Source organism: Gouania willdenowi, chromosome 4, assembly GCF_900634775.1.
Source record: "Gouania willdenowi chromosome 4, fGouWil2.1, whole genome shotgun sequence".
Taxonomy (NCBI): domain Eukaryota; kingdom Metazoa; phylum Chordata; class Actinopteri; order Blenniiformes; family Gobiesocidae; genus Gouania; species Gouania willdenowi.
In genome coordinates this window covers 11,057,651-11,073,838 of record NC_041047.1, presented here as the reverse complement: position 1 = coordinate 11,073,838, position 16,188 = coordinate 11,057,651, and the positions used below count along the sequence as shown (strand labels likewise).

General features: G+C 37.8%; 1 protein-coding gene across 1 annotated transcript in view; it reads right to left on the bottom strand.

Moving 5' to 3' along the window:
* mllt1a (MLLT1 super elongation complex subunit a) overlaps positions 1 to 16,077 on the bottom strand; it is a 16,352-nt gene extending 275 nt beyond the window's left edge. The window contains exons 1-6 of the mRNA XM_028443921.1: positions 15,971 to 16,077; positions 7,642 to 7,822; positions 6,597 to 6,679; positions 4,295 to 4,438; positions 3,095 to 3,220; positions 639 to 1,292 (exon numbers count right to left, since the gene is read on the bottom strand). Of these exons, the coding sequence (XP_028299722.1) occupies positions 639 to 1,292; positions 3,095 to 3,220; positions 4,295 to 4,438; positions 6,597 to 6,679; positions 7,642 to 7,822; positions 15,971 to 15,982 (1,200 nt within the window). The 5' untranslated portion in view covers positions 15,983 to 16,077. The remainder of the gene's footprint in view (positions 1 to 638; positions 1,293 to 3,094; positions 3,221 to 4,294; positions 4,439 to 6,596; positions 6,680 to 7,641; positions 7,823 to 15,970) is intronic.
* Positions 16,078 to 16,188: the final 111 nt, after the last annotated feature.

The window sequence follows — 16,188 nt, the reverse complement described above, 5'->3', positions numbered from 1 at the left end:
GACTGCTGCAAGGAAAGTAAACAAGTTTAAAGAGACAAGTTTGACACCGTTAATAACAAATATTAGAAGTGATGTGCACCATTTACTGTATAAACCTGAGGTTCTCAACCTTTTTCAGGTCGTGACCCCATTTTGATAACAAATGTCCCCAAGGACATTTTTTTCTCCTTGAACTAGTTTTTTACCAAGTTTATTAAAATGTGTTACAAATACAGAGTAGCCACCTCAGATATTTTATACTACATTTTATTTTAACTACAAACTATAAAGTTTAGAATACAGTAATTTGATATTTATTTGAAAAAGAATAATCATTCAAAAACTGTAAAAACATTTAATCCCTTTTGTTTACTCAAGTTTTCTTTTTTTCACTAATTACTAGACATTTCAGGCAACCCTATTTTAATTCCAGGCAATACTGCATGGGGTCCCGACCCCAAGGTTGAAAAACACTGAAACTATTTTTCAATAAATCAAAAGTCAAATATTCTCGCGAAAGTCGAAAAAATAAAGCAGAAGTAAAATAAAATACTGACATTCTTTTTTTTTTCCCCATCAAGGTCAGAGGTTATTTTCATCTGTACGACATCACAATCGTCTCCTCATGTTTTCAGCTTAAAAACAAAGCCCCTGTTTACCTCCGACTTTGACGAGGCTTCATCTTCAGAATTCGACTCCTCTGATTCAGGAAGTTTCTTGTGCTCCTTCAGCTCCTGCGTGTCATTTTTGCTCTTGACCCAGCGTCCTTTGTCCTTCCCTTGTTTCTTTTCGGAGTACGATTGGCTGGCAGCAGATGACGAGATGCGAGGAGACGTTCCTGTGAAGGTACCACCGGTCGGACCCTTTAGTCCCTCAGAGCTGCCCTTTTTTTGCTTCTTGGTGCTGGGTTTGGGTGAATCTACTGTGGAAGGTCTTTTCCCTGGTGCTTTGGACTCTGGGGCTGCTCCTCCTCCTCCCCCACCACCACCCCCTCCACTACCAGCCCCTCCTCCTTTAGGGGACATACCTTCCATCTTTGACTCCTTCAGGGTGAGCTTAGGCTCCTTGAAGGCAGCTTTGGGCAGGACCTTCACTTCCTCCTTTACTTTAATTTCTGATGGCTTTTTGGAGGATGAAGATGAAGAGGAGGAGGTATCACGTCCACTTTTGCTACTGCCATCCCTGTCGTCTCCTTTCGACGTGGCTTTGCTCTCAGAGTCTTTCCTGGGACGTTCCCGGTGCTCCTTTGTCAGCTTGTGAGGTTTGGGTCCTTTGCTGCTGCTGCTGCTGCCACTTCCTTCTTTGCTGGGTTCCTGGAGAGAGAGAGAGAGCGAGAGAGAGAGAGAGCGAGAGAGAGAACGCAACCATCAACTAAATAAAGCAATTTCGCATCCTCAAGCTAATCATAGCATGGGGTGTGATCACAGTATTCTATGAATGACACATTGTGGTCATGAACGTGACAATAATTAAGACGGGATGCGTTGATTAAAAGTCTCCCTGCTTGTGAAGAGGTGACTCCCTCATGGAGAATCTGAATAGACATTTATTAATAATGGTAACGGAAGCAAAAAAAAACATCACGGGAAGATGGACAAACCCTGAACCTCCCACAATAAGCAAATGATAGACAGTGAAAAAAATATATCAAATTGAAAAAAAAATACTTGTTCACTTAATTTATAAATGGATAAATTTACAAGAATGTGGACAAAATGAGTCTCCTCTAAAGACTGACAAAAAGCACAGGTTGTCCCCGTCATTATACAACAGTGAGCTTGCCTGTTATGACGGAAGGGCAACACCTTGAAACTATCAGAATGCTCTGTTTACTTTTTATTTTATATGTTGTTTTATACATTCCAAAAAAAAAAAAAAAAAAAAAAAAAAAAAAAGAGTATTTAAAATGGCTTAATCTTGTTATGACTGTTTTATAACCAAGATGTACAGCAACAAATATAGATGTGAAATGTATGTATGCGCTGCAATACTGTTACTGCAAAACATGACGCCAGTCTTTAACATCTGATGCATTGAAGCAACAAGCTGCACTGAAGTTTAAACAGTGTAAATAAAACGGTGTTATACATAAGTTATGGTTCCCAACATTTAACTGGGTCATAGTTTATGAGATTGGGTTGTTTGCCTTCTTACATTTGCTCAGTGCCGTCGCCCCGAGGAGCCGACACTGAAGGACCCGTTTCCTAAAGTCAAACAAAATGCAAAAGCGTGCAAGATGTAAATTGGTGCATGTGAAAATCCATATTTTTTCTTATGTACAAGTTTTTTGGGAGGGGCTTTTGCTTGAGTTTAAATTTGTTGGTTAAACTAGTAGTGTTGGGATAATCTGACAAAATTTTTTTAACCCATTCATGACATTTTGAAATGTCCCTTAAATAAAGTAAAAACATAGGAAAGAAATTACAATTGTTTAAAATATATATGTATGAAATGTATATTACTATATAATTAAACTGTTTTAAACATTACAAATATCCTTGGCACATAAAGATCTTTGTTCGTCCGTTTGAAATAATGATTCTTAGTGCGAGTTGGAATATCAGCGAGCTCATGTGTTTTCAGATGCATACAGACACAGCTGGATGAAACCCAGCTGACTTTTCTCCAAAAATGTGTATTCGGTGGTTTGGACCAACTCATGTAGCAACATAAAAGCCAACAAAGGAAACGGGAGAAAAACAACATATGCTTCATCAGTGATGGCAACATCTGCAGAGTTGAAGTTGTTAAGAGAAGCTAACAAATGTTATTAAGAAGTGCTTTAAAGAAATCTCTGTCGATCTCAGACTTGGAAAATGTGAATGGGATCAGTTTCCAGTTTCCTTTAAACATGTCGCCTCTCTCAGCAGATAACCCGACTAGGTAGCCCAGAATATAGACGTCCAAACATCTGGGAACATTTAGCGACCTGAGTGAGTCTGCTCTAGAGAAAGCACTAATGAAATTGGTCTTTGCGTTTACCCAAACGACCACATACAGTATATATCCCTGTAGAAGCCATACTCACTTATCAGTCCTGTCATCGCGGTGAGTTTTAGGATTTCCTGACGAAAAGAAGCTGGAAATGAAATGAAGAGTTGGAAACTTTACCAACCTTTGATACATGGGAGGTCTTTGTCTTCTTGGGGTCTGAAAAGGCGGAGAGGGGGATGGTGGGCAACATGGGGTAGTCCGGACTTGGCCTTGAAACCGCTTCAGTGCCCTCGGGGACCACCAACACCTGGAGTTAAAGAAACAGGAGGTTTTTTTTTTTTTTTTCTTTCTGCTCCTCTTTAAATACACTGACAAACCTGAGCAACTCCTTTGTTTGCTGCTCAAAGACCACAGGCATTATCAGGCTGAGACTTTACCCTTGTTAAATACTGATCCATGTACAAATCTTTTCTTAAGTTGCTGAGCAGGAGCAGCTGTACAGGATAACTGCAGTTTTGCCTTTTCAAATGTACTGTTCAATTTTATCTGAAGGAGTAGAACAGTCCATGGTACAATTTAAATATTGGAATGTAATATACACTCCACAGAAAAACTAATATTGTAATCAAATACATTTGTGTAGATTTATCCTATATACAGAATGTAGAAGGAGAATTAGGAGTATGCTACAGTCTAAGATACATTCATGATCCCAAAAGGCTGCCATTTAGTTTTCGCCAGTGAATAAGTTATTGCTCACTGTATGTCATGTTGTCTCCTGTGTGGTTGTCTTGTCTTAAAGAAACAAAGAAAGTGCAGCAATTCCATACCAGAAAAACATTTTAATCCTCAAATTATTTTTTCTTGTACTCTTATTCATTTAACTATGACAAACTGTAGCATTGATGTTGTGGCATTTAATCATGCACAGGTCTCAGATGCACTACAATAAATGGTCATCTAAAATCCCTGTCCACGAGAGCTTTTGAAAGGTAATGTATTTCAGAAAAATGTGTTTGAAAAAAACATTTAAAAAAAAACTCAAAGACACCATTACACAGTAAAAAGTTAAACATTAGGGACAAATGAAAATACAGATAAGGTAAGAAAGTATACAATAAAGGATTTAGTTTTTTTTTTTTTTTTAAATGCACAGATTGAAGAACAGATAAAAGATAAAGCCACCTTGCTTTAATAGACAAAACGTAAAAGACTTCTAAAACTTTAGGAAAAGGTCCCACAAACGCACACGAGGGTGCACACAGTAGACAAAGGCCTGATAAGATACTCAAAAACTTTAGAACTCATGGAACAGACCATTACACCATTTACCCGAGTACTTACGTATGTGTTTGTGTGTGTGTGTGTGTATCAGCCTCACCCCTCCAGCTTTGATGAGCTTTTTTCTGAATTCTTTGGTGGGATTGTTGAAGGTGAGCTTCTCACAGCGCAGGTGGTTCACCGGTGGGTTGCCCTCCAAGTTAAGAAACAGGTCGTAGTTAAAACACACCTTTTTTGGCTCCTCCTAAAACGGGGGAAAAGGATTTAGGCAATTACAGTCATTGTAGGAAATGTGCAAAACAAACCAATTTGTTTATCTTTTTAGTCACTGACTCCGAGTCAAATAAAAACGGAAGAGAAGCAGATCAGACATGTGAGCACAGCACTGAAGAGAGGATGGCCCGAGACAAGCTGTGGAAAATGACTGGAGACGCGCGGGAGGGAAGTTAACAGCAACCTTTTTGTGTGGTGATAATGGAGCAATGGTGGCTGGTTTTTACTTTCCTCTTCCTGACAGATTTGTCTTTTGTGTTTCTCTTGGATTGGAAGGAAGAGCCTTTTTGGATGGAGTCCAGAGGTTTAACATTACAAAGCACACAGCAGGAAATGAGGGCACTTTGCTGCACACACTCATCTCTCCAGAGTCTTTCATTATTTTATCAAAACTGGATTCAGCTGTAAAAGTGCTGCTAGTTGTACTTCCAATACTGACAAAATGATCTAACACCAAATTAGGGCTTATCAACACCATCAAACCCTTAATAGCCTACATGCAAAGGTTTTCCCACTGAGAGACCTCTTGCATATATTATTGCTCCATTAGGCCTTCCCTGCATTTAAAAGTGCCTAAGTAATCTGATTACCCTTGGGCCTCTGGACCTGATTTAGGCCTCATGTAAAAGGAATACCCAGCTCTCTTAACCAGATTAGGAATATCAATCCAATTCAGCACAATTTGAGTCCTGGACGGCAGGTGGGAGCAAAACAGGATTCTCTTCCAAGGAAAACCATCATTGTGAACTATTAGCCAGATGACCACAGTCGCCCCCACCCCCCATTAAATCCATTAAAATGTTATTCTATGACAACTTGTTTTATTCTTTTATTTATTCTTAGTCAACACACCAATTGAGAATTTTCTGGACTTTTAAAAGTTTGAAAAATTGCAACATATGACATTTAATCTAGCTTGCTTTAAGGCAGTGCAATAAATCTAAATTCAATTACAATTTGGATTATTATACTCAACGATTACAAAAACAACAGAGAAAAAACTATTACTTAAAAAATCTATATATTCTTTTTATTTTCAATTATACATGTTTTATTTGCTAAATAAAATAGTTTAATGATAAAGTCCTAGAGCAAAGACATCACACGGAAGAAGTGTTTTGTCTTGTGCAAAAGTGAACATACTTGATTTTAGCATTTGAAGGATTTAATATATGTTTAAAAAGTATATTTTTTATTGTTTGTACAAAAAATAAGTAACTTTTTGGTTGACAATACCGTAATTGTTTGAGTAATCGTGATTTCAATTATGACTAAAATAATCCTGAGTAGTATTTTTTCTAATAATCGAGCAGCCCTAGCATGCTCTTTGCACACTGGTGAAGTACAATGATTTAACTTGTGTCCAACATTAATAGGTTCTCAAAACATTTTCTGAGGCAATCAGCAAATAAGCTTTAACCAGTTATTGAGTAAATTATCCTATTTGGTAATTTCAATAAACAGGTACTGACATTTTGGTGGGCGATAATGAGTTAAGAGATAAAAGAGCAGTCAATGCTCAAAAACTGACCAATTGAACTGTATTACTAGTAGGGGATGTAACATAGTAGCAAGGATGTTGCAATACGATACGTATCACGATATTCTACCCAGTTAATATCAAAATTAAACAGATGAAAAATCAAGTTGCTGTATATGTTCATCAGAAGATATTGATCAATCAGAACAAATTCAGTCAAAACTATTTGCTTTAAAACATCTCATTTATTATTATTATCATCATATCTACGGCGGCATCTACCGGAGTGGAGTTGCGGAAGTGGCACAATTTAAGGTTTTTATGTGGGAACAGGAGCTGGTCAACATGCCCAGTAGTGAGGCTGCTCTGCTGAGAAGTGACAATGTCTCCAGCGGTAGAAAACACGTCCACAAAAATGTGAAAAAGACAATAAGAAAAATAGTGATTAAATATCAGTAAAAAGGAAATATATATATATATTTTAAATTGATTTAAAAAAAATAAAAATAAAAATGTATTTAAAAATCAGCATCCAAAAAAAACACCTAATATTGTCTAAAGAATTTTTTAAATACTCCCTTTAGAAAACATCCCTGAAAGTACAATACTGTTAAAAACTCAGAAGAAACAAAAGCTTTTTCAGTCTCACCTTGTTCTTGAAGTACACCTCAATAGGCATGAGGAAACCAGCGTAGCCCGATTCTTCTACTTTGTACGGAGGCTCCTTGCATACTGCAAACAGACACAGAATTGTCACTGAAAATGATTGATGAAAGACAAATTCCTAGAGGAAATTGAATTATTACTGTAGTGGTCACAGTATCAGTCCTTTTGCTTTGGGAATCACTGCCCTGCATGTTTTAGATGCACCTTCTGCTCGCCACACACACCTGGACCAAATGAGTCCATCTTAATCAGCACAGATTGTGATGAAGGGCCACTGATTTGAAACAGGTGTGTTCAAGCTGGATGACTAAAAACAAGTAAAGCGGTGAGCGGCAGGGATGCAAAAGCCCACAACAAATTCTAAACAACAGAAAGTCACAAAAGATAATATTAAAATATATACAAACTTTAGAAAATAATTTGATGAATCTATGAAGACATATGAAGCTTGAATATTTTTTTTCTAAACTGATACCACAAGCGATGGGATAAGACAGTGAAATTCTTTTTTCCTAAAAAAGAACTCAACGACTTGTCTTAAATGTACACAATATAAAAGGAACAGAATCTTTGGAAGTTAGCTGCTGTTTATAATATAGGCACAGAATAGAGACACACATACCCGCTGTAATTTTAAAACTGTCAAAACAATATTTTATATGTTGATTTATGAAAAAGAAATTTAACAAAAACAGGAAACTTAATTACATAAATATTGATGAAACGCATTGATGAAAGCAATACCGAATTGAAGTACTTTGAAATTTTTTTGTTAGATTCATGTTTGTTTATTTGTTTTGTGAAATGAAAAGAGCTTAAAAAGATTTGTGTCTTGTAAATCAGTTAGTTTTGGAACAAGATCAAGAAGCAAAAAGTGCAATTTATTTTTTGATTAAAATACACTAAAATAATCATTTACTGCAACCCTAATTGCTTTGCACGAATAGATCCAACTGGATTTGGCTTTTAACAAGGAAAGAACCTGCGACTAATTAATTTACGTTCACACAGCATCATTGCCGTCCCACCTCTTTTGGGTTTGGGGAAGCTTTCGTGCAGGCGGAAGACGACCCTCTCTACAAAGTGCTGGATGTCGCCAGTCTCTGGTCCTCGGACAAACACCATCCAGTCGTGGGTGAATCCTTCGGAAGTCACTTTCTTTCGCAGCTGAGCTCTGTGACCCAACTCCAGCTTCACTTGCACCGTGCACTGAAACAACACGTTTAAACAGAAAAGTTCAACACATTAATTCAATACTCAAGAAGCAATGTCGCACCCGGTTGAATATCGTACAATAACTTGAATACTGTACAAATGTTTGAGCTTCTTTTCAACATCAACTCTTATGATTTAAACATAGGTTGAAACCAGTGGGCGTGCACTGTAGCTGTTCCCACTCAATGTTCTTGAAGCCAATATACAGTGCTTAGAGGCACTTCCATCTTGCAAATTTGACATCATTTTTAGCCAAAGTCTGCGCAATAGGGTCCGGCGGGAGGAGCCTTGGTAACACGTCCCGCCCATTTAGCGTCCTGCCCTGATGAGTTATGCAGCCCAGCTATGCCACAAACTTTAGTATCTTTCCCACTGGCAATTCTACCAGCGTCTTGTTCAGATGATCAGATCATAGAGGTTAGTACTAGTAGCGTCTCAGCTTTCCTTCACGAAGTAACTGTTTATTCTATTCAGAAAGAGAGCTATGCAAGACCCGAGGCTGTCAATCATTGTCATATCCTGTTTTTCAACCTCAAATAACTTATTTAAAAACAAACTCCACAGAAAAATGAGCACTTTAGATTCTTGGTGACACACTAGACCTGGGCAATATATCGAGATTCAACATATATCAAGATTTCCACTTTGGCGATATAGAAAATTACTATATTGCCTATAACAATATATTGTTATTTTATATCTCATTTTGTGTTAAAATACTTGTTTTAGGAGTTGCTGCTTTTGCTACTTCTGAGAACAACATGAAAAGCACAGATAGATGAATTAGAGTGCGGCCTAACCCAGACATTCCCCTAAACCAGCCATATTTGAAATCTCACTCACACATGCTGTCCCGTATAGGAGAAAAAAATAAAAGTGGTGCATATTGTGCAGCGGTTTGTGCCAGTGGGGCATTTTGCATCAGCAAATGGAACTTTAGAGTTACAAATATCAAGGTTTATATTGTATATCTTCATTTGGAGAGAAAATAGAGATGATTTTTGGTTTATATCACCAAGCCCTAATGCAACGACATGACGCAAAAATTGATTGGCACAGCAATTAAATAAAAAGCATTTCTACTGCTACACCAAGGTCCCTCCCATACAACTTAACAAAGATAGGTTTTCAACATTTGTCGTTTAGTCTTGTTGAAAATCTGTCGAGGCCCGGGACAAATCATTTTGTCTGCTTTGTCTTTTTCAAAGAGTGATTTGATCCCATTATGCTCCATCACATTTTTTTGATGAAACAAAATTTTTCTTTAAATGGTGAAATAAATATGGATGGTTTGCATTTCCGTGTATTAACAAACTAGCTCTAACAACAGCATCTGCCACGCTTCAAGATTGGATTCAGCCAACTTCTGTCTCCTCTAGTAAATTATGACATCTAATTTATTAAAATGACAAAGCAGTCAAGATAAAATTGGACTTTGTGCTTTTGGAAAAACATCACCCAGCCATGTATCAGATTTAGAAATGAATATGATTGATGTGAATGAATAATGGTTTCTGTAACACGCATTGAGTCTCCTTGAAAAAAGCGCCATATAAATCCAATCAATATTATTATTATAACACCTATCAAAGTATTTAATCAGATTTGAAAAAAGAAAGTCAGACTTGAGTGATTTCAGGCTGTAGTGTGTGACTGTAGCCAGGTTATTAATTATGTTTCAGACTTTTCTTAGTTTCAGAAACAGAATGGAAACTATATTATTATTAAATATATATATTATATTTATATATTTATATGTTATCATATATTATAATATAATCTATAAATAAATATAAATGCTGCATCAGTCCAAACACCATGAACATTATGAAAGTAATGTGTGTGGTCAGATTAAGCCAGGGATCATTTTTTTACAGCTCCATGAATCCACAACACATAAATGTCTGATCCCATTCCCCAATGGCGACTGGAGACAGGCAGACTGGTCTCACTGGTTTGCTTTAAAGCTGCTGGCGAAGAACAAAGATAGCGGTAGGCCACGCGAATGACATCGTGGAGGAGGCTCGGGAGATCCGAGTGTGGGAGGGATCGAAGGGAAGCGGGCGAGGAGGGGGCGGTGGGGGGAACAGAAAGGCACTTTATGTCCGGGGAAGACTGAAGAATGTGAAGATTTGGCCCCCGCATCGGGCAGCTCGTGAGTTGGGCTGAGTGGGGGGATTAAAGAGGACAGGATTGAGATGAGCTGGTCTGGCACTCTGGAGCTCTCACACACACACACACACACATGCACGCACACACACGCACACCTCATGGCCTGGCACACTGCCCGGCCTTTCTGTGGCAGTAATGCCCTTAAACTTCAGACACCATGGAGTCCCTGCCATCGTCTACACCTCTCCACGTCAGTGTGGAGTGTGCAAAATACACACGACAGGAAAACATAAAAAGCGAAATGACAGAAACAAAGGGAGGATGATTAAATAAATAGTAAACAATAAAACTCAGTGCCTGAATGAGCTACAAAATACTGTAAACAACCTGAATTTAAATAAGGACAAAAATAAGGATCTGTAATTCTGACCACTGATCTATTTATTTAATTCATTGGAAGAATCTGTCAGGCTAAAACTGAGTAATTTATTATTATGGAACGATGCTATCATCCCTACACAAAATGTCTTCTGATAATGAAAACATGAAAAACCCAGCAGGAAACAAGCAGGGAGATTAGACCTAAACATGCAGTTGTTGAATAGTTGATAATTTGCTCTTTGTTGTCATTTGTTGAGTTGAGACATTTCTCAATTCCTCCTTATCTGTCTCAGTTCCATTCCAATTACACTGTGAATAAAACATGTTTAGGCCAAACAAGACATACACACAAAGACTGGAAATACTGGGATTTGTTCACTTAACTTGCTAGAGTTAATTATTAGAGATGTTATTGTGAACAATAATATTTTCCATTTCAAAGGCAAATTACATAAAGTAAGAAAATATTTATTCATGTTCATCTCTATTTTTTTTTTAAACTATTTTCTTGGCAATATAATGATCACAAAAAACTTTTTGCCCCACGTTGTGATTTTACAATCAGTGACAATTTGTGTAAAGGAAACCACAATGGCCTTAATTTTAACAGCAGGTGGGTCAGTGTGTGTTTTAGTTTTTGGATTTCGTACAGAAAAAGGATATCAAAAACAAATGATAGTTTTTTGTTTTAAATGCATATGCAAATACCTTTGTATGTGTATTATCTATGTATCTATTCATTTTTTTTTTTTTTTTGTGGTTTATTGATTGATTGTACCCTTCCTGTTGATATGTGGGGGATAAGGGGTGGGAGGGTAGGGGATTGTGAATTTTCAGAACGTGATTTTATTTTCGTCCTGTAAATTGATGATAAAATGATTAAAAGTCGAAAAAATTAAAAGGTAAAACACAAACAAAAACAATAACAACAACAAAATACCATCAGTTTTTTTTAACATACTGGGACCGGAAGTTGCCATTTTTAAAGTATGAGCGTATATAGGAAGGTGCGTTTCTGGCAACACCGCTGCTAAATTATGATTTCTACCTGTGGTTTTACTAGCACAGGCTAAACTGTCTGTGGAGCCTTACTGTGGTGTGATTTTGAAAATGGCAAAACAAAGCTTGTCATCAGCAGAAATCTCTGCACACATATCACACCAAAGTGGGAGTGGATGGAAGAGGTTTTTTTTCCTTGCAATCACGTCCTCTTCCCTCAGACACACTCTTTTATTGTTTCTAAAAACAACATACTGATCCATGTCCATCAGCTTTTGTTACACAACAACGCTGAATTTCTTTCTCCTACACAGCAGCATCCTCAAATGCACTCTTACTTTGAAAACGGCAACTTCTGGTCCGTACAATATTAAAAAAAAAAAAAAAACATTTCATTTTTGTGTTTTGGAAATAGAAAATTAAAACAAGCAGTTTTTAAACTTTTGTTTATCCCTTCATGATCTTGATAAAAGAAAAACGCCTTGAATTTTAATTTTAATTTTAACATTTTAAAATAAAATCAAAAAACCACATTGGCAAGTACTCAATTTATTGATACTGCAATGAGCAAAAATAATACAGAATTGTACTGTAGATATAAGATCAAAAGTTTGGACCTCTAATAACAAAAACATCAACAGATTATTGAATGTCAGACAATTTTGGTGATTTATGGAACCTATTTTTATCAAAATTAAAACTTGAAAAATATAGATAATAGCTTAAGTAGCATTGGATACATATGTTTAAAAAGAACCTTGTGTAGAAATGTAGAGCAAAGCATAGGCACAGAGGTACGCAATGCTCTTCTTTTCTTCCACAGATTACATACCATGGGCTCGGTAAAATCTGTGAAAAGACGAGTAGCAACTGTAGGCGCTCGTCTGTCTGTGATTGTTTACTTGGACTTGTGACCTGTCCAGGGATTACTCAGAGTAAGAGCAAATGGGCAACAAATGAGAATAAATGGGTACAGAAATTGGGAGAAAACATGTTATGAGCAATTTAAGGACATATGTTTCATGAATAATAAAAGAGGTTTAAGATCAAGTCAAAATGCTGGTTTGTAAAAGAAGAAACATTTAGTATTAGAAAATCTAAATCTAAAATAACGTGCTTAACCAAAATAACACTGGTTTATTTTCATTAGATAAATATTTAGTTTTTTGGGAGGCAGATATTTGTGTTCCTTGCTCCTAATCCATTTGTTTCTAATCAGTGGATCGGAAACAAATAACACAATAAAAGCTGTACATATTGAATGACTTCTCTCTGCTCCTGTTGAGGGAAAATACACATTTTGGCACACAAACCAACTCCCATGAAAACAATGAAGTCCCCCAGCTGCTGTTTAAATGTCCATGATGTTCTCCCCCTGCTAGTAAACTATTTAAAATAAGCCACATAAGTATTTCCAGTGGGATGACACAGACACACGATCGAGCAGTGTTATCAGCAGATGTGAGGTTTATCGAGCCTAAAACTAACTTCTGATACAAAAAAAGAGGTGGAACAGTAACATTTATTGGAAAATTAAGGGTGACAGGGGAATCACTTGCAGCCTGTTAGCACTGCTGCATCCAAAGAAAACAACTGCTGGAAAAAGGGCGTGTGATGCGTGCGTGGGGAGGGTTATAATTTGAGTGAGTCGTCCTCACTCTGCAGTTCATGCACTCGCAATTTTAAGCCCAATGTGTAAATGGTAGAGCCCATTGAGATTAAGTGTTTCAACTCTGATAATTTACTGTCCACGAGTGAAGAAATGTGACAAGTCCAGCTGTGCCCTGAAGGTATAATGTGTGAGAAACTAAATTAAATTAACTTAATCCCGGCTCACAGTTAAGCTAAGGCTCTACTCCATCTGATGAACTTTATTCAAACTAAGCCCTTTAATAAAATAAACTCTACAAAACAATTTGAAGCTAAAATGTTAATTTAAATAATTGGATTTATAACATTCCGCAATAATTTAAAGTTACCTATTCAGCAAACTACCTCCATACTTATTTCTGTTGCTTACACTATAAGGCTTCATGGTAAATAGCAGCATGTCATTTCTGACTTTACATGCTCACCTTAAACACACAGTCAAACACATACACATTTACCAGTCACATGAGCAAACATAAAAACAGCAAACCATGGATCCTCAGTAGGGCCTTCAATTTTCTGTATTGAAGGCAATTAAACCTCACAAAATCAAACCAAACATGCTAAATAAGATAAATAGACTTAACTACTGTTATTAATTGTACATTTTCTATGATTCAGATGATTTACGGAAGCCAGGAGAAGAGTTACATTGAAATCACACAAGATTACGATGCAAGAATAACATTAGCCGCACTGCTAGACCCTCAAAAGTAATCCGTTTAACAGGAAAAAAAACCGTGAAAATGTGTGATATGGTCCAAAATGATGAAATTATTTGTGACAAATAATGTTTTCACCTAAGTTTCACCAATAGTTTTTCACAAAATCCATATTGTGTGATTGAAGAAGATGTTTCTTAAACTATTTGTTTTTTTTTTGTTGCTGAATGTAATGTTGAAGCTGTTGAATGTTTTGTTTTCTGTTGCACCTTTTGATCATGTAAAGCACATTGAGTTGCCTTGTGTATGAAATGCGCTATACAAATAAATATGCCTTGCCTTCTTCCGCGACGTGTTGCCAGGTAAAATTACCACCAGTTAACCTAATAAAACATCAGCTAAACCAGTCTTTGGACCAAAGCCTTTTCAGATTTGAATGCAGACACACCAGATGAAGCTCTGTATTCACTTTCATCAGAGGACAACACAACTACTAGAATAACCACTTCAAATAGACATTTTGAATGGAATTACGTGTGGAAGTCACACTTGCAAGACATCCCATCATCAATTTCCGGTGAAAAACATGTCACCAAAACATGCATGTGAGGCATATTTGTGTCATGTAGAAGCCTGATTTGGAGTGATGAAAAAGAAAGGGGGAAAAACAGGTCAGATGGATTTTTCTATTTCAGAATGTCTGTTTTCTGCAATCACAGAAATTTGGAGGCCCTACCTCTGCGATATAGATGTTTATCGTGGATATAAAAGGTGGACAGAGTAGTACACTCATTGCTATTCTACAGTCATCACTAAGATAAAGCTCTTTTTGGTTCATCCTATAATTGGCATGGGTCAAACAATGAGAGCGAATAATGCCGTCAGTGAACTTATCTGCCTGTCAGCCTACAGGAATAAAAGGGTCAAGGTTTTTGAAGGAGGCTGGAAGGAGGGAGGGAGGAGGGACCAACTCAACTGTGTACTTTGAAGTCTGTCTTGCCTTTGCACCAACCAGAGCTAGAAATCAGTATGAATCATACTAAACCTATCTTTAAAAACAAAACACAAACACGCTGTCCCAGAACAGAATAACCTAACCAGGTTGACAGTCACAAAGTACCTCAAACAAAAAACCAAAGCCTCAGTAGACAGTTTGAGTATTCCCTGATGGTTTCCAAGTTTGGAAAGTTCAAATTCAGTTAACCTTGTCAAATAAAGACAGCTTTCACAGCGTTATTTATCAATCTTTTTTTTTTTTTTTTTAAAAAAGACAAGAAATCCGATGTACTTCCTTACTCTTTTTAAAAAATGTATCATCAAAACTGCTATAGGACTTCTCAGCACTAAACAGATCAAACACGTGAGGATTTTTCCATGATCAACATGAAATAAGATCAACATGGCTCACAGGGGTACAACTACATCATGCTTTTAACTGAAAGCAGAAGACTTCCCCAGGACCCGCTTTCACAGATGCAGTTAAAACTTCAAAGAGGCCAACAGTGAGAGCAGAGCTCCTTCCATGGGTGTGAGGCCTAGCCATCTGAAATAGTCATGTATGGGCCCAAGGCAATTCCCTTACTTACAGTAATCAAATATGGCATTTTAGTACACTACCTGCTTTTCTATTGTCTGCACCATAAATCCAATCTGTGCTAATTTGCAGCCAATAAAACACAGGGAGTATGATTCATTTATGTATTAGTTTACATGTGTACGCTGTGTGCTTTTATAGTGGGTTTGATAAATGTAGGACTCAAGTTCACATGGAGCACCAGCCTTTCTCCACAACGATGCCTGTAGTTCAACCTCCCACTCATTAAAGCGAACTAGCGTATTAAACATTAACTAACTGTTGGGCAAACGCCAGGTTTAACAAAAGGCTGGACGCCAGACTCTTGGCTGTGTCAGACCTGGATGTGGAGGTGTGAGGCCGCAAGCAGGCAGACAACACCCCGCCTATCCGACCAGCCAGGAGAGGACAAACCTTTCCCCGGAGCTTTAGCCTTTAGCCACTCTCACCTCGGAGGACTTCGGCTGGGGCTGCACTGGCCTCGAAAGAGCGGTTTCTGCTTGTTTGAAGGCGGCCGTGTGCTTTAAGAGTGTGTTTCTTTGTGTGCGGCACACTGAGGCTAGCCTTAGCGGTAAATACCGATGTATGAGTGTCCACAGGAGCTAGCAGAGCCAAAGAGCCAGGAGTTCATTAGCAGCAGCAGCAGGAGCGTTTTTTTCTCTCTCCTCCTCCTTCCTCAGAGGATCCAGAGCTGCCACAACCGGCTTTCGTGCACTCCATCTTAAAGTTCACACACCCCGAGCAAACGCCGAAAAGCTACTTTACCTGGTTCTCCATGCTGGTTGGGCCTCTGTGGTGGTTGTATTTATTTACAGCGGTGTTTGCAGAGCGTCTGCCCGGCCTCTCGGCTCCTCATTGTGTGTCAATCCAGCACTACAAGCGGAAGGTTGTCGGAGCCCCGCCCCCACAATGACAGAAAGCTCTTCCCACCAATGGCAAAGCGGGGAATTCAACAGGGGCAAAACGGAGCCAATCATAAAGGA